This window comes from Buteo buteo, chromosome Z (genome assembly GCF_964188355.1).
Source record: "Buteo buteo chromosome Z, bButBut1.hap1.1, whole genome shotgun sequence".
In the NCBI taxonomy this organism is placed as follows: domain Eukaryota; kingdom Metazoa; phylum Chordata; class Aves; order Accipitriformes; family Accipitridae; genus Buteo; species Buteo buteo.
The window spans coordinates 29,723,218-29,750,634 of NC_134204.1; the positions used below are offsets into that span (position 1 = coordinate 29,723,218).

The 27,417-nt window shown below is 43.6% G+C and overlaps 1 protein-coding gene across 2 annotated transcripts in view; it reads left to right on the top strand.

Moving 5' to 3' along the window:
- Positions 1-27,160, top strand: part of DMRT1 (doublesex and mab-3 related transcription factor 1) — a 62,044-nt gene extending 34,884 nt beyond the window's left edge. For both annotated transcript variants that reach the window (XM_075019667.1, XM_075019666.1), the window contains exons 4-5: positions 1,811-1,973; positions 27,021-27,160. In XM_075019667.1, coding sequence (XP_074875768.1) covers positions 1,811-1,973; positions 27,021-27,160 — 303 coding nt within the window. The remainder of the gene's footprint in view (positions 1-1,810; positions 1,974-27,020) is intronic.
- The last annotated feature ends 257 nt before the right edge of the window (positions 27,161-27,417 follow it).

Genomic DNA, 27,417 nt, shown 5'->3' on the forward strand with positions numbered 1-27,417 from the left:
TATCATGAATGAAACTTCGGTACCTGTTGAACTTTTTCTGCACGCATAGGGTGCAGATGGTAGAAAAATCACCTTTTAAGTACTGCTTTAACTTATAATAGAAAACCTCTTTCACAGACTAAAAGCGTGTTGTGCAAATCCCTCAGTACATGTGCAAATACGTGCAGCTGTGCTGCTATCAGAAGGCAGGCAGAGGTGCACTTTGCTTCCTGTAAACAGCCCCTGCTCTCTCTCAGCACTTAATCTCGCTGCAAACCTGGCTCTGCATGGAAAGGAGGATGTTGCCTTCGTCTCAGAGAGAACCAGCAGGATTTTATGTGACTTGGGCCATGTGATTTCCAGCTAGGCATACTAAAATGAATATCGAATTACTAAGGGGACCCCTGGAAAACAAGAAGTGACTGCATTCTGGCTGCTTTGCTGGGAGGCACCAGTGGCTCCTTCTGCCAGGACCAGAACCTGGGGGTCTGCTGGCACTGGGCAGCCATCTGGGACAGCAGGTTCACCCCCTGCCTCTGCTGTTCCCTGGGTCTGAGTTTCGCAGCCTAGGAAGGGCTGAGGAGCAGGGCTCCATGTGCGGCTGCCTGGGACCCAAGGGAACCGAAATGGAGCAGGCAGAGCTCCTCTAACTGAGGTGAGACGCAGCTGAAAAGGCTGTCAAGCACTTCTGCTTGCAAAGATCATGTCTAATGGCCTAGCTGGATGTGCGTTACTGTTGGCACTGCTACCTTTATAGCTGGTACAAAACTCTGATATTTTTTCTCTGCCCAGAAACTTTCCATCTTACAGTCATTCACTGCCCAGCAGACTTAAGGAGACCAGGTAGTGTTATCTTTCCTGTTGAAAATCGTAATCCTGTGAAGTGTTTGGCTGCATTTTTTGGAGCACTGTAGCCATGTTATGTTGTAGAGCTTTGGAACAAATAATAGCAGATGGTAGTTCTTTCATAAAACAAAAATTTAAAAAAGCATTACCACCTCTGTGAGGAGATCAGTTTGGATGATTTCAGGGCATTGGAGTAGGGTGAACTTTGGTTTCTGAGTGCTGCCAACTTTGCTTTATGCTCTGGGAGGGAGGGAGAAGGGGATGTCTGGTGGACACCATGCTGACACAGTGGACCTGCTGGCTGGTGTCCAGCTGTGGCTCCACTACAGGCTTCACCTGTAGTCTGTCCACAAGTTGGTTTCTCTGGGTAAATCAATAAATTTTTTTCCATCTCCCTGGGTTGTAAGAAAAGCAATGTGTTTGTGTGCATGTGCCACTGCACAGACAGCGTGGAGTGTGTCCTGAGGAAGCCAGTCAGTAGGACTGTCTTGCTTAGCCACCCCGTAGGTCCTTGGCAGAGCTTTGCCACCAGTCTGAGATGGGTTGGTCTCTGGGGGGGTGCGGGGACTGGATGGACGCTTCCTCTCTGACATGGGCCAGGTGCGTGCAGTTGAAGGGGTCTGGAAAGCTTCCCCTGGTGTTGTCTGTGCCATAAGCAGGGAACTTGCCAGGAAGCTCCTTGCAGTGAAGAGTATGTGCTTGTGTGCCAGATGCAGCTTCACCTGAGGTAAGATAAACCAGCCGTAGGTATGCCGGTACTGCTGCTAGGTCACATCCCGTCCCACGCCAGCTCACCAGTAGCTGAGCGATGTGGGCACGCCATGAGCCAGCCAAAGCGAAAACCCAAGACCAGCACGTCAGGGTTTTATTTCCCATCCGTCTTCTGCAACCTCCTTCAAAATCGTGTACGTGTGGGGCAGCGGGGTGCTCACGGGGGCTGGGGCTCAGTTTTCACAGGCTGCTGTTGTGGTTCTGTCTCCGACAGGTGAAGGGCATGGAGAGCTACCATGCTGTCGGCTCCCAGTACCACATGTGCTCCTACTACCCACCCGCTTCCTACCTGGGACAGGGGGTTGGTGCTCCCACGTGCCTCCCCCAAATCCTGACCTCTGAGGACATCCCCTGCTACTCGGAGTCGAAAGCAAGAGGTAAGTGCACCTACCGGGGTGTCTGGGACCACCTTGCCTTGGGGCAGGCACCCGGGAGGTGTAGGTTGCTGCTGGGAAGGAAGCTAGGCATCAGAAAGCAGGTGTTTACAAGATGGTGGCTGTTTTCTGGAAGGCCTGTAGTGCAGTCGCAACATAGGGCTGCTGCTCCACAGTAGTGCAAGCTTGTACTTCAGAAGTCTCATGGTTCAGGAGGACAGTTAGTTGTACCTTTTTGCTCCTGTGTATGTCTTGAAGGTGTACAGAGAGTCACTTGAGGGGCTGTCTTTGGTGCTCATCACCTGGCTCCCTCACAGGAACGAAGAATTGTCTTTGCCCCAACCACAGAATTGTCTTTCCTCTCTTTTTTTCTCTTCTCAGAAATGCTGTCCATGATTTTTTCCACAGGCCTCCCACTGAGCCTTTGGTGTCCTTTCTGAACTACATGTGGGAACTATTCCTGCATCCCAACCATGTCATGAAGTCCTTTGCAGACTTGCTTCCTTGTTTGCTTTCAAACTCATCACACCATGTTACTTAATTTAGAACTACTGCAGATAATTTTTTCTTTTCGTATCCAGTGTTTCGTGGCTGTCCTAAGGATTACTATAATCTGCAATAATTTCCAGGAAATGGTTGATGAATTTACCCTGTGGTTTTGACAATGTTTCTCTCGCTTCCTTGTTCCCTTGCTCCGGTAGCAGGTAGAGTGCACACACAGGTGTTAACATGGCCCTGCTGGGGTAGACCAACACCATTGACCTGCTTCCCTGTCCCTGGAATGGGACAGTAACTTCTGCTAGAGAAGCAAGAAGAAAAACTAAGAGTAGGGTGATCCTACTTCGTATGTCCAAAATCCTCACACTCCTACAGCATTCAAAGGTGTACTGAGCTGTTGATTGCCTCTGAACCATCATTTCATTACCAGCGGCAGACTTGCACTACATGAATTGTGACAAAGTCTTCTCACACTTTTTGTCTCTCTGTAGTAATTCATGAACATGGCAGTTTAATTTTATGTGGTCTGTGGGAAGTATTTATTTTCCTTTACACCTGCAAATTTTTGTGGGTTTTTTTGTTGTTTTTTTTTTTGCACAGAATCACACCACTGGCAACAGCATCCATCCTCATTTGCTTCTTTGATGCACTCATGCATTGAAATTAATCTTCTGCTCTTTATATCTGATGGAAGGATGTATGTTGTGTAGGTTCCATAACTGTTTTCAGTCATGGCTCTTCTGTGGCCGATGTCTTCGGGTCTGTTGCATTTCTGTTGTGGTAAAAAATACAGTGGTTGTGTCATGACAGGACCTTAAGGACTCAAATGAAGTTTTGGAAGGTGAGGTGTGTATAAAGTCCTACCTGTGGCTGGTGTAAATCAGCACTGAGCCCTTGAATTCAGTAACTCCAGAATGATTTATGCTGAGGAGGTGGCTGCTCTTTTGGAGTGGCTGTTTTCTGAAAATCTTCCAACTAACTGTGACGTATCAGATAGATGAAGAAACAACATGTGGTGTGATGAAACCTTAGACTTTTCCTCCTTCTCCAGTAGTTTTAAATGGCTTAGAGAAATCAGTTATCCTTGGTTCATTTTCCTTCTCTTTTCTTCAATTTTATTTTCTTCCCTCTTCTCTGACCACCGTTGAACAGTGACATCTTCCTTTCTGCCCATTGGTCGGAGAAGCAGTTGGCTTTATGCTCAACTGCAGTTGACACTTTTTCTTGCATCCATCACTATTAACTCACTAAGAAGTCTTACCAGTTGAGTGTTCTTACAAATAGACAAAAGACCTTATACCCTTTGTTCCCAAATGCACTTCAGTAATTTTTCATCACTCCAGAAAAAAGTTGTGCGTAATGTGCCACTGATTTTTAAACTGCATAAATACTGTATTTTCAATAATCCCTGACTGCTTCTCCAGACAGTATTCCACACACAGATATTGTTCCCTAAGTTACACCATCAATCAGAAACTGACAAGCAGTGAGATGTAATTTACTGAGATCAAACAGCATTTTCCAGGCTCTGAAGAAGTGTTTTTCCATAGCAGGGAGGTAGTGGGTGAAAGAGGCACCAATATTTCTGTGAGAAACTTGAACATGTGAGCAGGACTGTACCCATTTAATGGTCTCTTCTTAGAAGCATCTTCTTTTTTTGTTATGGATGTTCTTGGAGGAGGTGACCATTTTTACTTTTTCCATCTACAGACAAAATAATATTCTCAGCCTATTAGTTGATTATTTACACTCCCGTGAAGTTCTTCTTCTGGTGCTTTTGACAGTCCTCAGAGGCTTTGAGGTTTTTTTCCTCTTTATTGTCATCTGTGTGAGTGCCGAGTCAGCCAGCAGGCTGTGAGCAGTGGATCCTGCATATTATGGAGGGTGGTCCATTCCCCAAAAGTACTGACTGCCTATGCTGCAAGTGCTCCTTCATACGGAAGACACATCCTTAGGTGTTTCTCCATTGATTGTTGAGCTGAACTTTCTGTACAATGCCTGAATGCTTTGTATGAAGCCTGGTAGCATGTTTTTGCAGGGTTAGTGGTTGCTACTGGCTGAAGACAACGCTAGTGCATGTTTTAAATAAATCATATTTTACTCCTTCCTTTTTTGTGGTTGAAGTAGTAACCATGCTTGGAGACTTATTTTCTTTCTAAGAATACATGTTCATAGATTTTGGGTCCAGAAGGGAACATTAAGATCATCTGATCTTACTCACTATATAATGCAGACTGTAAAACTTCACCTTCACCTACTAACTCCTGCAGCAAACCCATAACTAATTTTTTTAGGATCTGTGTGAAGAGTTGCGTATTGTTAATCCAGAAATTTTACAGGAAGGTAACAGTACGTATAGAAGATCAGCAAGTCAAAATAAAAACCTAATTTTGCAGCCAAATTCTCAAAACATAGGAAATGTTTATCTTTAACAAAAATGGTTATTAAATTCCCAAGTACGGATCTGAGATGGTCTTACAACACGTGCAGTCTATTACCCATACTTAAATTGAAACTTCAGCTTTATAGAGGTTTTGCCAGTTCATGTATTATCTCAGTATTTTAGTCAGACTATTTCATTAATTTTATTCTAGTAAGTTAACTGCCTGCTTAGACCAGTTACATTGAAAGGGAGGAGAGATGAGCTAGCAGACCACTGGTTTACACTTTTTTTGTTTTTATGAATGATGCAAAGTTCTCAGGAAGCTTCTGACATTTGTGAGGTCATACCATGTTACAGTGTGTTGCATATTGTAGTGGGCTGACATTTTCTGAATGGTGAAACACCATCAGTCAACCTCCTTGCAATTTGAAGTGGTTCTAAGTAAAATGGGTTTGCTTCCAACTCAGCACAGCTGCTGCCCTTCCAGCTGAAACTGGAAAAAACGGGGAGAAAAAGAAGATAAACCAGTGACAAATGGCATAAGGATGTTTTCAGAGGGCTCTCTTAGATCACCAGGCTGTAAGTTTTATATAATAATTTCTAGGTAGGAGAGGGATTTTGTACTCAGTACTTTCAAAAGATTTTTACTCTCGTTTTTTCTGCAAGAGCAATCAAAGGAAAAGATGTATGAGAGGGTGTTATCAATCCCTGTGCAAGCAAAGCATACTTTAACACGTGTCTTTCTTTTGAAAGAAGCCAAGCTGAGAGATCCTTGTGCAAGAAGTGGAGGAATTTTCTAATGCCCTGGGTATTGGTAGCCCTGGGTCACAACAGGGTATTTCATCTCCAAAAGCCAAGTGCCTTATTCCCATTGATTTCTGTGGGACAGTTGCTTTTTTCTTCTTTTTTTTTTTTTAAATGGGGCTTTTTCAGGATTGGATCACTGCCCAGAATTGGATAGCACCTTCCACTGCTTTTGAATCAGGCCCTCCTGCACTTAGATTTGTGAAATACCTGCACAAGACCTTGGTTTGAGAGAGCAAGAAAGCACATGCTTGGATCAGGACTGCGTACCTTGCTCTGGGTCCTGTTTCCACCGAGTAAAAGTTGAGCATTTGCTTATCTGTATGGGACTGTTTTCCAGATTTGGGACAGTGGCAGAAAAATTTAACATTCAAATAGAAGGATGCAAGGGAGAAACATCCCTGTATTTGCAGACACCTTTGATCATTAAAGTAGTTACCTCTTTGTCATCATTATATGAAATTATAATTATTCTGTGTGTCTGTACCTGTGGTAAAGGAGATGGCTTGCATTTAAAATGTTGCTCTAGCTGCTGAATGGATTTGAATTTTTATTTTCTTAAGTACTTGTCAGGATATTTGGAAACACAAGTAATGAAGCACTGGAGCAGTGCTGTATTTGCAGCTTGAACATAAAGCAGGAGCCCGAAACTCCTCCCAAACACAAATAAGAAAAACTTATACAAAGTGTTCATTTTGATACAGAAATGGTCAACAGTTTTGTGTAAATCAGCAAACACCATTTTATGAAGGAGAGCATTTCTGGTAACAGGTTTTTTTGTCAGCCAAACAGCTTCCAACACTTTCAAAACACCTTTTCACAGTCCATTCTAGAAGTTAAATAACTGGTATCCCCAGTTTTACGGTTGTGGAAATCCAAGGTGGCACAGGCTTTTCCAGGGTCTGCATTTAAAGACTTAGCCTTGCATCTCTCTGCTTGGGTGCTGTATGGAAAACAGTGCTGAGCCATTGGAGAAGCCCGCCCAAACTGGAGCAGCTCTGTAAAGACCCTCTTCCAGTGGTTTCACAATCAAGAGCATGTTGGAAACATTCTCCCTGCTTAAGACAAAACGTTCCATTTAGGCAAAAGCATCGCTGGAATGCAAGGAATGCCAGAAACTTGCAGGAGAGGTTGGATGTTTCTTTCAGAGTGGGTTACTGTGCACCAAAGTTACACCCATTTTTTTGAGGTTTCCTGTGCCCTTGAAATGCCATGCAAGGTAAGGGTAACCCCCCAGAGCCACAGGTGGCACCTGGCTGTAGGATCAGAGGGGTCAAGGGGTCCTGGTATGCAAAAGGTCTTTGAGACCATGTCCTTGAACCTGAACTGCTTTCTGCAAGTATTCAAGTGACACAGATGGCACTGCAACAAAGTAGGCTGGCTTGGTATGACTAAGAAGTTACCCCAAAGAGCAGAAAAAACCCTTCCATCTCTCTGCTCTTTGGTTGCAGCCAGCTGAGAAAATGCACTGACAGAGCTATGCTAATAAAGCACTTAGGAAGTGGGGCACAATAGTAGGAAATAGCCCAAATTGTCATCCATCAGTGGCCTAGAAACAGTCTGTGTAAGCTAAAGAGTAGTTGTTTCAGTCCCAGAGGGTCCAGGTATTGTCAAGTATGTGAGGTACCACTTTTACTGCTTTTCTACGCGGGCCTCTTCAGTAGAGCATCTGCAGAAATGCATCTTGAATTTGGAGGGGTTTCAGCAGCGAGTATGTGGGGAGGATAACATTTTGCGCCTAGAACTGATACAGTTCAGCAATATTTAGCTCATGTATTTTGTGTGTGTGTGTCTGTGCATCTTTTGTTTAAAAAGTGACCTCTGTTGAAGAGTATGCTATCCTTAGTGACGAAAGAGCAAGTGGTGGTTGCTGAAAACTCGAGACTGTATTTTCCATAAGTATCTGTCTTACATCAAACTTTTAGAAGTAAATTTTGAAGTAAGACAGAAGAAGAAAGGAAGCGGTAATCATCCAAATCTGCAGATTTTGAACAGTCAGTTCAAATGGGTCACTTAATCTTTGTGCGACTGGTTATCTTTTCTTGTGCATTCTCATTGCTGCTACTTGCAGTCCCCGATGGCTATGCTGTGTGCAGCTTCCCTTAGGCAGTCATTACAAGGATGGCAAGCAGATTTTACACTGTGCTTCTGCAAGCCTTGGTTTACACTGCTGGTTGTGCACGTGCATTGCAACATTTTAACAGACCTCTTTAGGCAGATGCCCTTTTAACATGTCATTTTCATTTTCATTAAAAAGTTGAATTTTGGTCTTAGCTGACTAGGCTGTTGTTGGGCTTGGGGATTTTTTGTCTTTTAAACCAAGCAAGCCACTAACCCTGATTTGTGACATACTTACTCATACTTCATCATTTCATTAGCTGTAACAGCCACTATCAAAATACATTTGAGAATGTGAGGCATATTCAGTATAAGCTCTGGTAACTCATTTTTGTGTGTATTGAAGCCTTTTTGTAAATGATTGTTCTGTGTTCTAAATTAGGTTGAATAGGTGAAGATTTGACCAATATTAAAATAACTTTATAAGGTCTGAAGGGAATTCCTGAAAAGAAATTAATGTAAATATTTGCTTACATCCCATTCTGCTTCAGTTTATTTCTGATTAAAAGGCTCATTTTAGTAGTTTCTTCTCTAAATGCAACTTTTATGTTTCACTCACTCACAAGCACACAGAAAAAAAATAATATGTGCAGCAAAGCAACTTTTCGTTGGACAATTGCAGAGTTACAGGTTTGATTCATGAGTTTTGCTGATTCATGCCAAGGCGGCTGATGAGCCCTTGCTGTTTGCTCTGGGGGAGGCTGCTGGTCCTGCAGCAGGAGCAGCTGAACAAGCTGTATTTTTGATGGTTTTACACCAAATCTTTTTGTAGAAATACAGATATTTCTGGACTGAGGCCTTAGTATCCTCTAAGAGGAACGCTAAAGTCTCATGAAAACTATGTGTGAATGCTTTCATTTGTCGGCGCCCTAGCAAGAGAGAGTGGGACAGCCTGAACCTTCAGGAGATGCCCGTGGGACCCTATCCACTCACACCAGCAAAACCACATGTGCCAAGAAGGGGCTCAGCCAGGACACTTCCTAAGCAGTCAAAGAAGGCAGGTTTCTTCTCAGTCCTTCCTGCAGTTAGGAGCATTTTAGAGCCACATGTCAGAGACCAGTGGTTTATACCCACTGCACCCCTGGACTTATTTTCTGCTTGTTTGAGCTGCTCTGTGTGGGACGGAGGATGTTACTATAGCTGATGAGGCTGTGTGGGATTTTTCTTCACACTTTAAAGGATGTTGGATACTTCACTGAAAAAATCGACACCGTCAGTTGAGCTGCTTCCTTTTATATCCGGTGTGACTTTGACACTGATTTTATTACCTCTGGATACAGAATTTTTCCCACTGCAAGCAGAAACTGATAGAAATCATTAATAGTAAAACAAACTTTACTATAAAAAGAAATGTAGACATCTTGGTCAGGACAGTAGTGATAACAGTGTGCTTACCCAGGCATGATTTGTAATTGTAACAAAGTGATACTGCTCGCCTCTTTGCTTTGCTTTAATGTGCAGTTGCATCCTCATAACTTGGCTGGTTAAGAGAAGAGGGAACTCACTCCATATTCAGCTGTAATCTTTTCTGTGCGCAAGAGTCTGCGTAGAGCATCTTGCAGTTTACACCAGCTTTGCAGCTCAGGTGGGAGTCTCCAGCTGAACTAATTCTTCTGCAGCTTCTTCTGCTTATAAAGCAACCCTCTGCAGATCATAAGAAACTCTAGCAAAAGAAATATTAGCTACTGATCTCTAAAGAAAAGGAAAGGGAAAAGAAAAACTCAGAATTAAGAAGGCTCTGTAGCATAGAGTGGTGTAGATGGGCTTTGCCTTTAGCAGGGAGGAGATGAGCCAGATTGTGACTCTTTGCAAAAGGTTGTTGCAGTCCATGACGCTGCTCCCACATGAGAATGATCTCAGGGAAAAGAATGGTAACGTCTCTCCCTACTGCCATGCTTGCATGCCATGAGTAGTTTCCTTTATCTGTGCATTATACCCTGTCGCAAGGATAAACTTCTGACAGAAGAGAACAGAAGTAGCTTTCCTACAAGCAGTGGGCAAAGGAGCTGGGGGATGGTCGAGCACTGTGTGTAACTGCACAAGATACAGGGGAATCGTGGTATGTGAGCAGACAGCCCATCATTCATTCTGCCCATTTTATAAATATGCATATTTATATTGTGTGTGTAAATAATACCAAGGTACGTTGCCTGCACATGATGTATGTAACCCTGCGGGGCAGGGTACGGGACGGATAGCAAGGCTACTTACTGGGCTTTCTTAATTTAGCTACCGTTAGCGTGCCTGCCCCGCAGATGTTTTTAATTCCATGCTTCAGTGTAACCAATGAGTTTATTTCCAGTGCTCCTCGCAGGCATAGCTTAGGCCAAGTACAAGTTGAATAACCTTCAGGAAAGCTGTGCTGTCCTTCTGTCGGCCGCTGTCTTTGAAAATTGCCTGCAGAGTTAGTGAGCAGGAACAGTTAAGATTTACAAACAATGATGAAGCTTGTCATGCATCTTTCACCATTCATCATCTGGGTGCCGTGGCTGGGCGGTGAAGTGTTCTTCATAAAAACCAGCTCAGTGTGAAATACACCTCGCAGCAATGTTTACTGCTCTGAAACTCGTCAGCAGCCCTTTATAGTAAATCCAGATTGCGATGTGACATTACAGTATATCATTGCAGAGCGCGCTGGGGTTTACACTAGGAATGAGTGCAGTTCACACCAGATGAGATGTCGAAATTGAGTTATGTAGGAATTTGGCTGTTATATGGGGATAGCTTTTGTTTTCTGAGGACTGAAAGTTAGCTTTATATATATAATATATATAATCTACACATACCTGTACTTGTGTGTGGGTGCCTATATCAATATAGAGATATATATACATGGATATATGGATACATACATGCTAGCGCACATTCTGTATACAGACACTGCATATGTTCAAATACAGATTTCTCTGATGAGACCCTGTCTTATTTTTATGCTATTTCTTAAATGTATTTCAGTATTTTGTTGAAGTACTGCATTTTAGCATTAGCTTTTCAGCGAAGTAGCCTTTATTTTCAAAAAAATACTGTTGAAAATACAGTTCTTTGACTATCGTAGTTTTATGATTCCTGCCTAGAAATACAGAGTGGGAATTTTCCTAAGGGATTTTTGGTTTAGGTTAATTGTTTTTTTTGTAGGGTTGCTATAGCAAATGCTAATGTTAAATTTCTCAGTAGCAAAGCCAGAGGACCTGTGAGTGAGTGTGTTACATACAGCTGGTGTGTTGCCCGTGGGAGAACGGGGGTGCATGCAGGTGCATCCCATGGGCAGCTGAGCTCTGGTAAGGCAGAGTGCTGCAGGAGCAGCTCAGCTGGAAGAGGTTGCTTCTGAGATGTAGAGATGATGCAGCCAGCTGGTAACCACCAAAATGGAGCTAAGGCCCATTGCTAGGTTTTGATTTGGGTGGGTTTTTGTTGGGTTTTTGTGTCAATGTCTCCCAGAGCTTGGGAGATGAAACTTTGAGCAGAAGATTTGGGGGATATTTACCCAGAAACGTTAAAATGCAGAAACTGCATAAGTTACTAGTACATCTGGCAGTGTGGTGGGATGGCAGATGTTCTCCCTGCTTGTTTTAGTCCCTTCAGCTGCAGTGTGGACACGAGGTCATTGAGAATAAGATAAAATAGTAGGTGCCTTTGTCCAATTACATAAGTAAGAAGTCGGTGCAAAATATAACCAAGACATTTTGTGTATGAGTAAATTGAAGTTGAGCTTTTGGAGATAAATCTGCTGTCTTGGGGATCTTGTAGTCTGGGAAATACTGCTGGAGTTAAGCAGTAATAGCCACATGAAGTGGAAAGCATGCTGTGTTGGTTGGCCTGCAGACAAGGACAGTAACTTGCTTTAGTGAAATTTAGGTAGTTGGTGGCAGTTAACTGATGAAAAAGAGATACAAGAAAAGATTGGAGATAGACCAGCAAAGTTTTAAAGTGCTTCCTGTGATGTTGTTATTTCAGTGCTACACTGGAAAACCTGGTAATTAAGTTATATTTCACTGTCTTCAGTGCTGTGACTGCTTTGTCCTCTGTGTTTGAAACAGAGCTGGCATGTTCTGGACTATTCATTAAAGTCTTTTGGTTTTATTATTGCCTGGCTCTTCAACCAGGGGGAGAGATGGGATGTTTGAAATACTGATACATTTAATTTTAGATTTCTGAGACCCATTCTCGGGTATTAAATATAGTTCAGAAGTGGAAAAAGGAGTGGGACTGCAGTTGGTACTACCAGAGACGAGAGATAGCTATACTTCATTTGTCCTCCTCAGCTGTTTTCAGCTCCTGTAGTTGTTTTTGCTCTGAGTGCTAATCCTGCAGTGAAATCATACTTTTCTAGCCTGGAACAGTTTCCACAAATGTGCTTACTGTGACTGATATTATTTAGTTGATTTATTATGTTTTTCTAAAAAAACAAACCACCATACAGTTTACCTTTAGTCTGCTGCAGGCAGTATGAAGGTAAAGCTTCAGATCCACTAATCACAAAAATATGGAGGCTTCCAGGCATACCAGTAGCATTCTACACTTGTTCGTATTCATAATTAGCTTAATGATATAGTATTAATCTCACTGGCTTCGTTACCAGAGGCTTTAAAGGATCCAGTGAGGCTTCTTAGGGATGATGGGGGGGTGAAGGGGTAGGCATGTTAAGCATTATTTACAAAACTTTTTTTTACTTTCTCCTTTTATTTTGAGCATGGAAAGTTTGGCCATCTTTTATGTTACTCCTGTGGCTTGAATTAGAGGGGTGGAGAGTAAAGCTGTCACTTAAAATGTAGTGGTTTCAGGCACCAGAATGTTGCATATAAAATCGAAGGGTCATATTTCTTCACAACCTTGATTCCTTTTTGTACCTGTTTGGTTTCTAGTAACTTTACTAAGCTGCAGTCTTCAGATACATATAGTAAGCAGTGCCTTGACATAGGGACGCTGCAATAGCCTTATGAAGCTTGAGGTCTTCACAAATATGTACTCAGAACACTATCATAGAGCTTGTCACTTAATTTCCCATTCTTGCAGGTGACTCATTCCTCTTGCAGTGTCTGCTGTACGTAGATTGAAAAAGAATTCCAGGAGTAAGGGCAGGAATTGGGAAAAATACTCCACAAAGGTCCCACATTTATGGTATTTAGTGCAGTGCTAGCATCCGATTGCTGCTGTCCAGATATCTCCAAATTTGAATTAAATGGGTAAGTGCTGGCTGAGACTAAGGAAAAAAAAAAGTATCTTGTATGCCAAGTTAAGTCACTTAATTTTATGTTATTTCCTCACACACATACAAAGGTCTCCTGATGGGGGTGTAATCAAAGCAAACATATCTATAGAGCACTGTAAAAATAGTCCAGAAGGAAATTGCTCAGAACAGGGGAAAAAAAACACACCACAAATAAGCTAACAGTATGTTGGCCGATTATAATGACTGTCTTATAGCATCCAGGAGTTGTCAATCATACCTTAATGTTTATAGAAGTGAAAAGTCAATGTGTAGTTGTTTAATTTGACATGACTTAGGTTGAGAAAGTGTAATCGCTGGAGGGGACAGTTAAGTAGCTGTGCTCCGTGTCAGCACGTCTCGCTCCGACTACTGCACTAAACGCTTTCCTGATGAGCGATAGATTTGGTTAAATACCAGGATAATTGCTAGCTACAGCATCCAGCACTCTTTTAATGCCTTGTACTACATCTGTATTAGCTCTTGCCTGAGGCTGTTTGAGGTTTCTGCAGGGAAGAAGGCATGCACTTCAATTACATTGTTCTCCTTCGGGTTTTGAAGGGCAATTGTTGCAGAGCTAAATAGGCTATAATAAATTATATTTCCTTTCCTCCAAACCTGTTGAAGTAGATCAGACACGCAAGTGTTATAGCTGCGTTCTGCTTGTAAGTGACATTTTGTTAGTCTGCCGTACCAAGAACACACAAACAACTATTCAGGAAAAGTGTTTTTTCACTTGAAAAATGGAAAAATACCAGACTTGTCTTGCTGCGCTGGTGCATAGCCAGTGAACTTGGTTTTGCATGCTATAGAAGTATTTGCTTCCCCTCACTGCTTCCACACATGTAAATAACATCATATACAAACGCATATTCCTGCTCTCCCCTCCATGATTAGGAGGGTGTCAACAGTTCCGTTAACCTTTTAGTGCTGTTGGTGTTTCAAGGCGAAGACTTGGAGGTGGCTTGGTAGTTTCTGCCAAGGTGGTTGCCTGCTCGTTCCCATGAGTGGTCACACCACCCGTCTGCAGTGACGCTGCCTTGCGCTGGCGTAGCTCTTGCTTGCAGACCACACTGCTGTCGCATTGCACAGCACATGCACAGTGGCGTGGCCATGAGGCAAATGCTAACCGCTCCCTAACACTTCTCTGCAGTGTACCCCACCTCTGCTACAAAGGCATCTACCCCGCTTGGCACCTGGGGTCAGACAAAACATGAGAAAAGCCGAAGCATCTGTGCACAGTTAGGCATATTATAACTCACTTTAAAAGTGTTTGAAAGGGATTGGGGGGAGCACTTATTTTTGAAATCTGCTTATCTTAAAAGTCTGAAAAGATCTGGAGGTTGGTTTTGAAGTATCTTCAGAACTGAACATTTCATTTGTTGGGATTCATTTTAATATGTGATCCGGAAAGAGTGGGAGCCAAGCTAACCACATAGGACTCCCTGTGGTTCATGTTGAAATAAACCAAACAATTGTGATTTTGTTTCTTGTGTAATACTGGCATTTATGTCTTTGCATTTATTTCCTGCTTTTTTGTAATTTTACAATGCCAGTTTTAAAACTCTGTGCCTGATGGTTATCTCAGTGTCTGTTAAATCAGTTAAGTTTCACAAGTAGGTTTGCCTAAGATCTGAATCACACCCCATGTGCTGTGGGTAGCATGTTTATTTACCCCAAGCATGGCACTAATCATGTCTTAGACTGCTGAAAGTAAAAGAATGTTTTTAGTCCAGTTTGTCACTAGTTTTGTTTCCTTTCTGGACATGAAAGAAGAAGAAAAATCAATGAGCTCTCTCTCCTGTTCATGTATAAATCATTTTCCCTTTCAAGTTCTGTCTCAGAGCAGTTGCAGACACTGCAAGGAGAGTTTTATTTTTCCCACCCTGAAGCAACTGTTTACACTAGATTTTTTTAGCTATTTTTTGTATTGGCTTTTGGCTATATAAAACACATTTTGATGAATTTCAGTGTGAGCCAGATGTAAGCTAGCTGTGTACCAAAATCTCCTAAACACTCTGAATCAAGACTTTGCTCATGTCAGTTATTACTGTCCCCTCTCTTGGGTAAATATGAACTTCTAGTTCATAAAGGTATCTCTACCAGCTGTGTCAAACACATCTTGTCCCAGCTTTTCCCTGAGTCACAAGTGTTTCCAGGGACTTCAGTTTTGTGGATTGAGTCTCTAATTTTTCCAAGGCGTAAATACTGTACATGAGTTTGTGCAAACAGAGTCTACATTGGAGTGAAACAACACTGGCTTGTTGAGAGGCGTCTGGTTTATTCCTGGTATGTGGATACTTTTGCAGGGACTAACCCAAATGAAGCCGTAACTGCCTAAATTGTAGTTAAAAAGGAGTGAGGTGAGAGGAATGTGGGTTGGCCTCTAGTTTGAAAGTAATTACCCCTCCTCAGCCGTGGGGCTGACCTCTGTACCTCTGACTCTTAACTGTCCAGCTGGGATCACTTCATTTGTTTTTCTTGCTGCATTCAACTGCTGTACCTGTCAGCTACATGTGTGGAGGGAGACTGTCTGGCCCATCCTCCAAAGGAGGGAAAAAGCCTGCCTTGACCCTGAACAGCACCAGGTACTGCGTTACTCTGCATGGTGCAAGCTCCTTGCAGCCCCTTCCCTCTCCCCTCTTCACCACCCTGTGTCTGCAGTGTGTTGCAGCAGGGCTGTATGATGCAGCAGAGGATGAGCTCCACTTTTGGCTTCCCTTCTATCCTCCCTGCCTTGCCCTTACAGCATTGAATCAATTTTGTATTGACCAGAGTTGCATTCAGCACTGTTGAAATTAACTGAGGCATAGCATTGGAGTGGCCCTCATGAAGGCAGGCAGTCTTTGACACAGACACCAGTGTCTGGATTGGCCCACTGGACCCAAGGAACCTGTCTTTAAATTTTCTCTACAACAGATGACAGTAATTTAATTCTGATTATTTATTTATTTATTTTAGAACTTCTCTGCCACTTAAACATGATTTCAGGGTCACCTTACTGACTTCAGACTGTGGCAAGCAAGGGCAAGGAAAGCACACATTGAAAATTGGTCAGATGCACTCAAACCTATTCCAGTAACCTTAGTAAGGAAAGATGGCACAAGAGCACTGAAGTGACTTAGTACCCTTGTAGGAAACTAAAATGACCAAGGTTTTTAGCCCATATTGACCCACAGCTTGTAGACTGCTAACTGTGATCTCAGGGGAGTTTGGCCCTTCCTAGCAAGGCTGCTGCTGTCAGTATCGTGAAGAAAGTGCTGGACACTGGTGGGTTGACCATCCCACCAGGTCTGCATCACTACAGCTGTAGAAAGTCAGCAGGACCGCCTGGGGAGATGTCGCTGGTAGCACCACCAGTATCGTTAGGCCCAGCCAGTGCCCTCCAGCTGATGGCACATGGTCAGCCAGAGGCTGGCCCTTCACCTTGGAGCAGGACCAGCCTCCGTGCCGCACCAGCGTTTCACAGTCTGCATTTAATACTGCTGTTGTGTTCATGGAAATAAATATAAATATAACGCAGCGGGTCTGTCTTAAGCCTAATGTTGTGTGAAACTTCATTTAACTTATTTGACTACCTCAAAATGTTTTGTGTTCGGTTTTTGTTCCTATTTTCTCAAGTATTGTGACTTATTGCAACAAGGTTCCTAAACTTTGGAGGGCATAAATCTCACTTTAAAATAAGTAACAACATTTTTACTGTGTTCATGCATACACCCATCTTGTGCTGTGTATTTCATCAATACTTGTTGAACCATTTTACTGCAAATCTGCTTGACTTGCTTCCAAATTAAAGTTAATATTAAAAATGGTAATGCCATGGCAATATTAAGTAACTTTAAAGCCTTCTAGGCTTTTTAAGCTGCAGATTCACTTAAATTGTAAGCTGTAAATGATAAGGCTTCTTGTTTCTTCCCTCTTATTCTGAGTACAATCATTAGTGAGTACAGTCTTGCTCATGCTGAAGTCAGTGACGAACCTCCTGCTGCTTTTGCTAGTGTGGTATGAGTTGCAGGTTCTTCTTTTCTCCCTTCCCAGCAGAGAAGCTTGCATTGTAAGAGCATTTAAAAAAAAAGTAAAACTCTGTTTGCAGGTGAAAAATCTGTTGTATCTGCCATAACAGAGCACTTTCATTAGACTTAGCATTTTCTCTGACTGTTTAGTAACTTCTTGGTTTCCAAAAGCTTGCAAATCATGTCCAGAAATATCTTTTAAGCTGTGTAACAGGCACTTTTGCACTGAGCCAGTGTTTTATAAAATGAAGACTCATTAAACCTGAAAGGGCTGAGGCCATCATTATTAGCTATTTGGTTACTCTTTGAGCATTAGGACTAATGACAACAGGCATGGATTTCATCCTTGCTTTATAGACTGAATGTGACATTGGCAACAATAAAAATGTAAAGGGCGGTGACCAGAATTAACATTTCCATTTATATGGCTAGCCCTGCTGTTGCGCAAACTGTGATAGCTTCCTTTTTTTCCTGATATGCTAGTGAAGATTAACAGCCTTTCTGACCCAAGAATGGAGAGACACTCAGCCAAAGTAGTGTTATGTTTGGATGTCTGTACTAAACACCAAAAAGTTATACAGGATTATTAAAGCTCTTAGGATCCTATTTCCTTCCTTTAGTGTCGCTACACAAGGGAGAAACCTCGTGCCTTTTTTTTTGTCTCTCCACATATTCTGCTGCTTGGTAACATTATCCTGAGCCTTGAGTGCACTCTTTCCTTTAAAATTACCATTGCTTTTCAAAAAAACATTTTCTTGGCGCAGCTATTGCAAATGGCAATGCATTTTCTAGATGGGACAACTGATGCGTCTAGAGGTAGTTATTCACAAGGAACTTCTTGTTTAGACAGGTTTTAAGTATATGTACCAAGCAAAACAAAGGCAACTGTATTATAGTGATGCCCAGAAGCAGATGAGGAGTCAGGAGTCACTAGCTGTCTCAGGTATTGCACTAGGAGATAGGTGTAGCATGTGAGGTCTTTCCTTGAAACAGGGAGCAGCCCCCACGTCTGTCCGTCTGCACCCTGCAGTGTCAGCAGTCATCCCACAAAGAAGCAGCGGGCAGCCTTTTGTCCATTCTTTCTCATGTGCTGCTGCACAACAGCTGTGATAAGCGTGCGAGACTACATTGCCACTAGTTAACAGCAGCTGAGGATGTCCATTTCAGTCGCCTCTGTGTGGCATTATCTGTGGGTTAGGTGGTGTTGGGGATGTATGGAAAACCTGTGTCATCAGCATAGAAGATGCACACCTCAAAAAGATGGACAGTAAGCAGTCTCCATAAAATTAGCATGAGGTCCCCAAATTATGCCTCAGGGGACTGTAGGGTGCAGAGAGATGACTCCGTGTTCTCTTCTTTAGAGCTGGCTGGAAATTGTTCTGATAAAAACTTTTGCTTTGGAAAAAATCCAACCCACTGGTTGTTTTTGCTGAAATCACATGTTTCTGCAAACTCACAGTGGGAAAAGTGGAGCATTCAGCTGAACACCTGCCTTCTTTCCTCAGCAGGCTCACAGGGATGGTGAGTCCATTTGTTCAGCCTGGAGAATAGAAGACTCTGGGAAGACCTTATTGCGGCCTTCCAATACGTAAAGGGGGCTTATAAGAAAGGTAGGGAGAGACCTTTTAGTAGGGCCTGTAGTGATAGGACAAGGGGTAATGGTTTTAAACTAAAGAGGGTAGATACAGACTAGATATAAGGAAGACATTTTTTACGATGAGGGTGGTGAAACACTGGAGCAGGTTGCCCAGGGAGGTGGTAGATGCCCATCCCTGGAAACATTCAAGGTGTCGTGGTTTAACCCCAGCCAGCAAGTAAACACCACACAGCCGCTCACTCGCTTCCCCCGCACCCAGTGGGATGGGGGAGAGAATCGAAAGAAAGTAAAACTCGTGGACTGAGATAAAGACAGTTTAATAGGACAGAAAGGAAGAAAATAATAATAATGATAGTGGTAATGATGATGATGATGATGATAATGATGATAATAATAATAAAGAATTAGAATATACAAACCAAGTGATGCACAATGCAATTGCTCACCATTCACTGACCAATGCCCAGGTAGTTCCTGAGCAGTGATCTGCGCCCCCCCCCAGCCAACTCCTCCCAGTTTATATACTGGGCATGGTGTCATATGGTATGGAATACCCATCTGGCCAGTTTGGGTCAGCTGTCCTGGCTGTGTCCCCTCCCAACTTCTTCTGCTCCTCCAGCCTTCTTGCTGGCTGGGCATGAGAAGCTGAAAAACCCTTGACTTAGTCTAAACAGTACTTCGCAACAACTGAAAACGTCAGTGTGTTATCAACATCATTCTCGTACTGAATCCAAAACATAGCACTCGACCAGCTACTAGGAAGAAAATTAACTTTATCCCAGCCGAAACCAGGACACGAGGTTAGGTTGGATGAGGCTCTGAGCAACCTGATCTAGTTGAAGATGTCCCTGCTCATTGCAGGGGTGTTAGACTAGATGACCCTTAAAGGTCGCTTCCAACCCAAACTATTGTATGATTCTGTGACTCTATGATTTCTGTTCCTAGATTTGGAGTTGTAGGCAGTCTGTTGCTGGTTTTGCCTTGCCACCAGAGGTTGCCACCTGTTCATATGGTTGTATGGCCTCTTCTGACCTGGATCTGTGGAATGGTTTGTTTTCTTTTTCACAGGAAAAAAAAAGACTTCTTTTTCAAAAAACACAGTTTATTTCATGGATCTGGCTTCAAAGGTGGCTGCACAGGAGGAGCGCATGGGGTGCTGAGATCCCTGTCTTGCTGCTGCACCAGCATGTGAGAACCTAGGGAGTCCCATGCCTCCTGAGCCCGTAGCCCAGTAATTTCGTGCAAAACCAGTCCTGGCAGGATAAAATGCCCAGAATAGATCTTTGAGCACGCGCACCAGCAGCTGGCAAGATAATTAGATATTTCTCATGAGAAATGATTGCTACATGTGTGTTTTAGTCTTGGTGTTAGAACAGTTTTTAATTTCTATAGGAATAAGAAAAAGACTGTGCTCTGGATCATGTCTGCAAGCATGTAGGGCAATTGCTTTGCAGTGCATTGGTGTAGTTTCAAGGTAGGCTTTGGAGTCTCAGAAGAAAAGGCTTTGCTTCCTGAATGTCATCTTTGTGTCCTCCCTGTCTAACTGGTGGTGGGTGAGAAGTGGAAAGCCTTGTTTGATTGTTTCACATATTATTGTAAGAGAATTTAAAGCCAGAGGTGAGGGAGTCAACAGGAGGATATTTTCTTCAGCTTCTGGTTTCTAATTACATCAGTTACAGCCCTGCCTTCTTAGTTGCTAAAAGTACAAGCATGAACTGGAAAAGAATGAGATTATCTGTGGTAAAGCATGCTGAATAAAGATCTCCATTCAGATCTTTACCTTTTATCATGAGTTCCTAATGCCAAGAATTAATGCTATTTGAAAATACACAATGAATGTGCCCTACTGTGGGCATCCGAGATAATCCTACTTGCTTTAAATGTTAGTGAGAAGGGTAAGTGTTTGAGAAGGGGGAAAGGGCTCTACTGTGAAATAGTATATCTGTAAAGACACACAGATGGGACATATTTTCAGTTCCAGATCCTTAGGCTTGTTCTTATTTTTGTATCAAAAAGCAGCTCTGCTTGTTGCTCTTGAAACGTTTTCTAAGCGGGAAAACCTACATGGAGATACGTTTCTAGAACTGGACTGGTTGCCCTTGTGTTAATAACATGCAAATCAGAAAAGGAGGACCACTCCCATTTTCTCTTAAGTTGGTCTGCATTATGGTCAGCTCTGAACAGACCAGAACATATTGATCAAAATAGCAAAGACATTTCAGCTGGTGTATGTAGCACATGGAGTTCAATTTTAAGGTAGATCCATAGCTGAGTTTTCCTTAGCCCCTTGTAACTATTCAGTATCAGCTTCCTGTTGATTAGTGTCAGATTCACTGTAGATTAATGTCTCATCTTACTCTCTGCTGTGCCTAACACTGCTTCTAAGAAGCCTGCACCCGTGCTATGTTGTGGTCATCAGCTGCAGTGAGCAGAAACCCTTGGCTTCAGATGGGCTTCCAGAATTTGTCCCCGTGGGAGCCATCACCTGGTCCAGGTCTGTGATGATGCCTGAGGGATGGGAGAAGAAGGACAGTTAATACAGAACATTTTTAGCACATTTATGCACTTGCAGAGGTTGGCAGGAATTCTCAGTCAGTAGGAACCATTTCATCCCAGCATTCATCCTGAGCAAGAGAGATTTAAGGAAGGAGATGGCAATTTTTTTTAGATTAGTTCACACAGAGTAGAAGCAAAAGAACTAAAAGATACTGGGGATTCACCGAATGTGAACATCCTTCAGAAACACAAGTTACTGCAGCTTTCAAAATAAGAATCTTTGTGATCAAAGCAAATCTTGGACACAGCTGACAAAAGCTGGTCTCTTAATTTTCTTAAGGTTTTGCAGCTTCTCTGTGGCCTTCTAGCAGGAACCCATTGAGCCACAGGCTCCTGACTGCTGGTGTCTTAGATCTGCACAGAGCAGAATCAGAGTATGAGACTAATCCGCTTCCATGGCTGGTTTATGAAGAACAGCCTACCACTAATGCTGGTTCCTTCACACTGATGTAACTCAGTAGTCCTCCATTTTTTCAAATAGTGCATTCACACAGGAATACATTGCATGAGAGATTCAACGGAGATGATTGATAGATTTTCTTTTTGACCTTTTGTTAATTAACTGTGTGCTTAAAGAGTTGAACATTTGGGAACATAGGGTTAAGCACGCCAAAGGTGAGAGGCAGCTGAATGGAGATTGTTTAGGATAATTTAACTTGGCCTTTCTGCATGTGTTTGGATTGAGATTTCATCTTGCCCATCTTAAGACGATCTACAGCAAAGTCAGGACAGACCCTGATGCTCTTGTTGCCACTCTAATGCTTTCTCCACAATAGGAAAATGGTGGTTTTCTCTCTCTTTTTTTGTGTGTATTCTTCTCAGTTGCTGAGCCTGCAACTGAGTCAATTCTGATGGCTCTCTGAGTGCCTGGTTTTGCAGCAGTAACCATTTTCCTTTTCTTTGGTTGATCTGGTTTGTCTTTTTGACCTAGTGCTTTGTCAGGCAGTTGCCATGTGTGTTATGGCAGTTGCTGTGGCTTGGCAGGCTGTTTGCTGGCAGTGGGTGGTAGAATCAGCCCTCTGGGGTCAATCTGAGCAGTGGAGTGGCAAGGTACCATCATTTTCAAACTGAGTTCAACCTGCAGTCTTCCTGGGCCACCAAGCCAGCCTATCTTCAGAGCATTGCTGGTCACCCCACTATGTCCAAGTGGCACCAAGACGAGCAGTGCCAGTCCTTGAGATGGTAACCTGGGGAGAGTGCCGATGCCATTCTCTCTTGTTCCACCCTTTGTGCAGGTAGCGTGGCTTGCTTCTTGGTTTGACTGCCGCCTGTTTCCCAGGCCTGTTTGTTTTTCAAGATACTTCATACAGAATCTGTGGAGCCTCAGTGGAAATTACTGCTCGCTTAGATAGACAGCATCCATTTCAGTGGTACTTGCAAAAGGAAAATGCTTTGGCTACAGGGGAGAAGGTGCTGTGAAGAGCAGCAGTTCCTGTCCACCCGCACGCTGAAGACCCAGGCACTCTTTAGTGATGCTCTGGTGCCCTTGAACTGCCACTGGCAGTCTGGTTCCGCTCCCCTTCATCCTGCATATGTGATTGTGCTTGCACATGTATGTGTGCACACTGGGAAGAAGTGCATGGGCCCTAGCAGCATGTGGGACTGGTATACTTGTGTATTTTCCTTTTCCCTGAAAAAGAAGGTGAAAGAGTTTTAAATAATGGATTGAACCTCTCAACTTTAAATCTTTAAAAATTGCTCCTTATTGAGAGTTTAATAGTTTTTTAAGTGTAAACTCAGGAAAATATTTACTTTTCAAGCATGAATATCCTTCTACTTTCTCACATCACTGAAAGTGTATTATTCTTTTCAGTCCATTGAATTCCAGGGATCACTCACATTAAAAGTCAATGTGGTTTCCAGTGTCAGAAGATGTAAGGTTTTGTGTTTATGGTTGGAATCCCTTCTCGCTTATTTTCCTGAGTGATACTGGCCGAAAATTTTTCAGATGCATATGGCTCAAAAGTATTCAGATGCTTTCCCAAAGGTAAAAGGTAATTAGATCGAGGAATGTCTTTAAAAACTGTCATAGACCCAATTCTGGTACTGTTATTTACACAGATAAGGGCTGTGTAACAACAGTGGGAGGATCAGCCGCAAACCTCAAACAGATGAAACTCATAGACTTAAATCAAAAAGAACATGGGTTTTGTTTCTTTGAACTTGGAACTTCTACATTTTATTGCTGTGTGATTAAAACACTGGAACAGAATTGCTCATTTCCTTTTTGCTGCCTTTTTATAGCTACAAGTCCCAATCTGAGTATCTTGCTCTTATTATCAACACTGCACCTACTGACTGCTCCTTGCTTGACTTTGGTGACTCCCACTGAGTACAGCGGAAGTCTGTCCAAGTAAGGCATGTGGGTTTGGATACAGGAGTAGCACTCTCATCTGCTAGAGATAATATCTCGATAGTGACAGCTTGTTTTTAAAATCCATGTGGTTGTCTTTACATACGCCTATGCACATTCAGAGACCAGTATATATAGCCCAAATTGCCTAACCTTCAAAACTGTGATCAATTTGGAAGTCAGTGGAAAAACAACCCATGTTATTTAGATCAGTGCTTCAGACCCTGAGGCAATTTGTGAGACCAACCAGATGGTGACAGGAACTGTTCCCATGTAATGACACTTTCCATTTGAAGTTTGATTGGGATGTCTGATGCCCCATGAGGAATGTTGGAGGACTGGTGGAGCTCCACTGGTCCAGAAGGCATAAGAGCCACAGCCTGAGGTGCTAAGAAACAGATGTGGGTGTCTGTCTACCAAAGAAGTTCCCCTTTGTGTCATTCCCCAGTTTTATACTACATTAACATAGAGTTGCTGGAAAAACAGATCATAAAAATGAAGTGGCAGTTTTGCTGTAGTAGGATTTTAACATGCGTGGTATAGCATGTTGGGTGGGTGTTCTGTTGGATTCTTTCTGTTTAGGAAAAAAACTTTCTGTAAGTTTGTCACAGAGATTTATAGATCTCAGTATTTAAAAATGGGCCTTTCCATCACTCCAGGCACATGCACACCACCAATATTAACAAATGCTGTAAAATAAATAAGCCTCTTGCCCATTTGGCTACTCAGGAGTAAACAAAAAATTATCCCCTTTCAACCTCAATCGCTTCCTTCATACTTCTTCCCCAGAGCCTGGGAACACAGAGATTCCTTTCAGCATGTCCTAAATCTTAACACATTGGGCTTTGCTAAATCAGAGCAGAATGAGGTTTCAGAGTCAGGGAGCTGAGCTCTTGAGCCAGCCAGCCCTGTTGAAGCCACACTACTGTTTGTTTACTATGTAATGCAAGGTACCTCATGGAGGAAGAGATGATTCCTGATACTAGATGTGGCCAGATCCAACCGAAGCATGTGTTGTTGGCAGGCAAAAGCTAAGACCCTGAATGACCGTTGAGGAGCTAGTCTTTAGCACATGTCAGGAGAGGTGCCGATTGCTGCATTTTCTGTAGGTGATTTACCCTTTGACATTGGGGTGTGGACCTACAGAGCATCTCTGTTCTGTTGTTTTTTAGTAGTCAAAGCATGAACCACTCCAACAAGTTACTCACCTGAAATAATGCGTGGTGTGTACTTCAGATCATGGGAGTGTGGCGCAGACTGGGCCACGCAGTGAGTATGTTTGTGCTGTGAGCCTGTCTCACCAGGTGAGCCAGCTTCCCTTCCAGAGGAGCAGAAAGGTTCCTCTGTTCCTCCACTCGTTTTCCCTAACCTGCATGCTTGCATCTGGTTCAAGTCCTAGGAGCTCTTAGGCAGTGATGAAATCCCACGCACAGACTTAGCAGAGGAAGTGAAGTAGAAAGACGAGTTGCATCCTCATCTGGACACTGAGGAGATGTGACTTCTCCTTGGACTCCACCATCATCAACCCAAGTTACACACTGAAAAGGGGAGGTAGGAAACACAGCATCAGGAATCGCCTGGTATGTTCTTCTGGCAGAAGAGAGCTTGGCTCTTGCAACCCACAAGGAGCGTTTCTGATCCTGCAGGGCTTCCGGGTGTCAGGATTGGTGGGCTAGAAAAAGTAAAAATCTACAAAGTTGTTCCCAACTGCACGTTACCTAAGTGCTCTTCTAACCTGCTCTAGGTGCAAATCAGTGCCCTCTTCCAGCAGGCCAGTGGTTATTCAGGCTCAGAGGTGTTGGAAACCTGTTTGGCTGTTTTGTATGTTTGACCACATAGCAGAGGGTCCAGACCCAGGTTCCTCTTTCTCTGTCATTAAACCATTAGCAGCATTCACAGGATGTCTAAAAACTGTTGGGAGTTGTCTTGACTACTTAGTCACCCCCATATCTAAGCACTGCATTCTTTTCTTTGTCTTTTAGCTAGGAGAAAATATAATACGGGGTTAATATCCCATTCATCAGGTTAAAAGAAAAGTTTTATGTCAGAGGTAAAAGACAATAGTAGAGTCTGCTTTGGCAGGGTGATGTTAGAGCCTTACTTGTCCCTTACATGCATCAAAGGAGAGACTTGCATGAAATCAAGGAGCCAGGTTCTGCTCCTGGGCAAAAACAGATCTAGGGTCTCTTTGGGCAAAACTCTCTGAAAGCAAAAGAAATTGCCATTTTGTCTAGTCACAGGAAAAGTAGGTGAAAATGATACATGATAACATGAGACCTCAACTCCATAATGTCTTTTCCATCTCTTGGTAACCAGTGTTGTGTTTAATATCGCAACAAATCAGGAAGCTGAGTTACACCCGGAAGTTACTGCAGAAGCATACAGTACTACAGAAATGGGATGCTGGTGTTTTTTTAAGAGGGTGTTTCTCATTTTCCCAGTGATGGGGTAAAACCAAATGGCTGCCGTTTACTTTCGTTGAATCCCGTTGGATTTGCCAGACTGTGAAAGTCAAGCCTGACCTTTTCTTTTTCATTGAACTTCAGACGTGCTAGAAGTCCCCAGAGTCTGCAAGCACCCAGGGCTCAAGCGTGGAGGAGCTGCTCGCTTGCGCCCAGCGGTGCGGTTTGGGGGCAGAGTTTAAGCCTCAACTTCGCATTCCTTGTTCTTGCGCAGTTGTGCTGGATTCATCATGGCTTCTAAAAAACAAGCAATGGCTGTAAACAATATTCTCTTTTAAAAGATCACAGCCTGGTAATATTCTCCACTAAACAGTAAAATCCAGAACATAATAAGTATTGATGATTAAGGTGTCAGGGGCCCATGGAGCTCCTGCTGTGATTTAGTTCCCTCTACCACCGATGCATTTTGCTAATTACATCATAGATTTTCCTATTGATGAACAGAATCTGAATTAACACGGGAAGCACTAATGTTACCCTTTCACTATTATTGTTGTACAAGAAGCCGTGGCAGATGCTGGCAGTTAGTTACACAAACATTAGTATTAACGATTGGCCATTTGGAATTGGTGACAAACTGCTGCCCGCCGGAATCCTGAGCCTGAAACCAATCAGGAAGTTAATGAGGAGAGAAATTACCACTGCAGCTTCCCCTTAATTATATTCACGGTAGGCAGGAAGGGAGTGTTGGGGGTGGATCTCGACTCATCTAAGGTTAGGAAGGTCAGAGACCCTTTTACTTGGTTTCTGTATCTACTGCAAATTGCAATGTTGCAACCGTTCCTAGCACTGCACTACTTTTAAATTATTTAATATTTGAGCCTTAGCCTCGGCCCGCCCGAGCCAGGGCCTTAGGTTAGTTTCTTAAGTTCCTTAGGTTAGTTTCCGGGGGTGGAGGGGTTGCGGCCCCCAGACCAGAGGTTGTTGTCCCGTGTTCTTCCCCCCGCCCCGTTACTCCGGCTGCGTTCACCTTGGCCGGAGGAAGGGAGGCCGGCACCCCACCGTGCGGGGGGGGCCTCTCAGGCGCTGTGTTTTTTCTCTCTCTTCCCCCCACTCGCAGTGTTTTCGCCGCCCAGCAGCCAGGACTCCGGCCTGGGGTGCCTGTCCAGCAGCGAGAGCACCAAGGGGGACCTGGAGTGCGAGCCCCCCCCGGAGCCCGGCGCCTTCGCGGTGAGCCGCGTCCTGGAGGGCGGCGAGTAGGCGCGGCGCGGCTCGGCGGTCCTCGCCGGGGCAGGGCGGTGCAGCAGCGTTCACGGTTTGCTTGTTCTGTTTGGGGGTTGCGGGGTGGGGGTGGGGGGTGGGGTGGTGCGTTTAGTTTCTTCTGACGGGTGCGGGGCGGGATGCTGGCTTCCCTGCGGCCGGCGGGGGCGGCCGTGGGGGCCCTCCCCCCCCTTCGCCGCCGCCGCCCGGGTCCGGGCGCCGCTTCCCCGCCGCCGGGAAGCCGGTGCTGTTTCGCC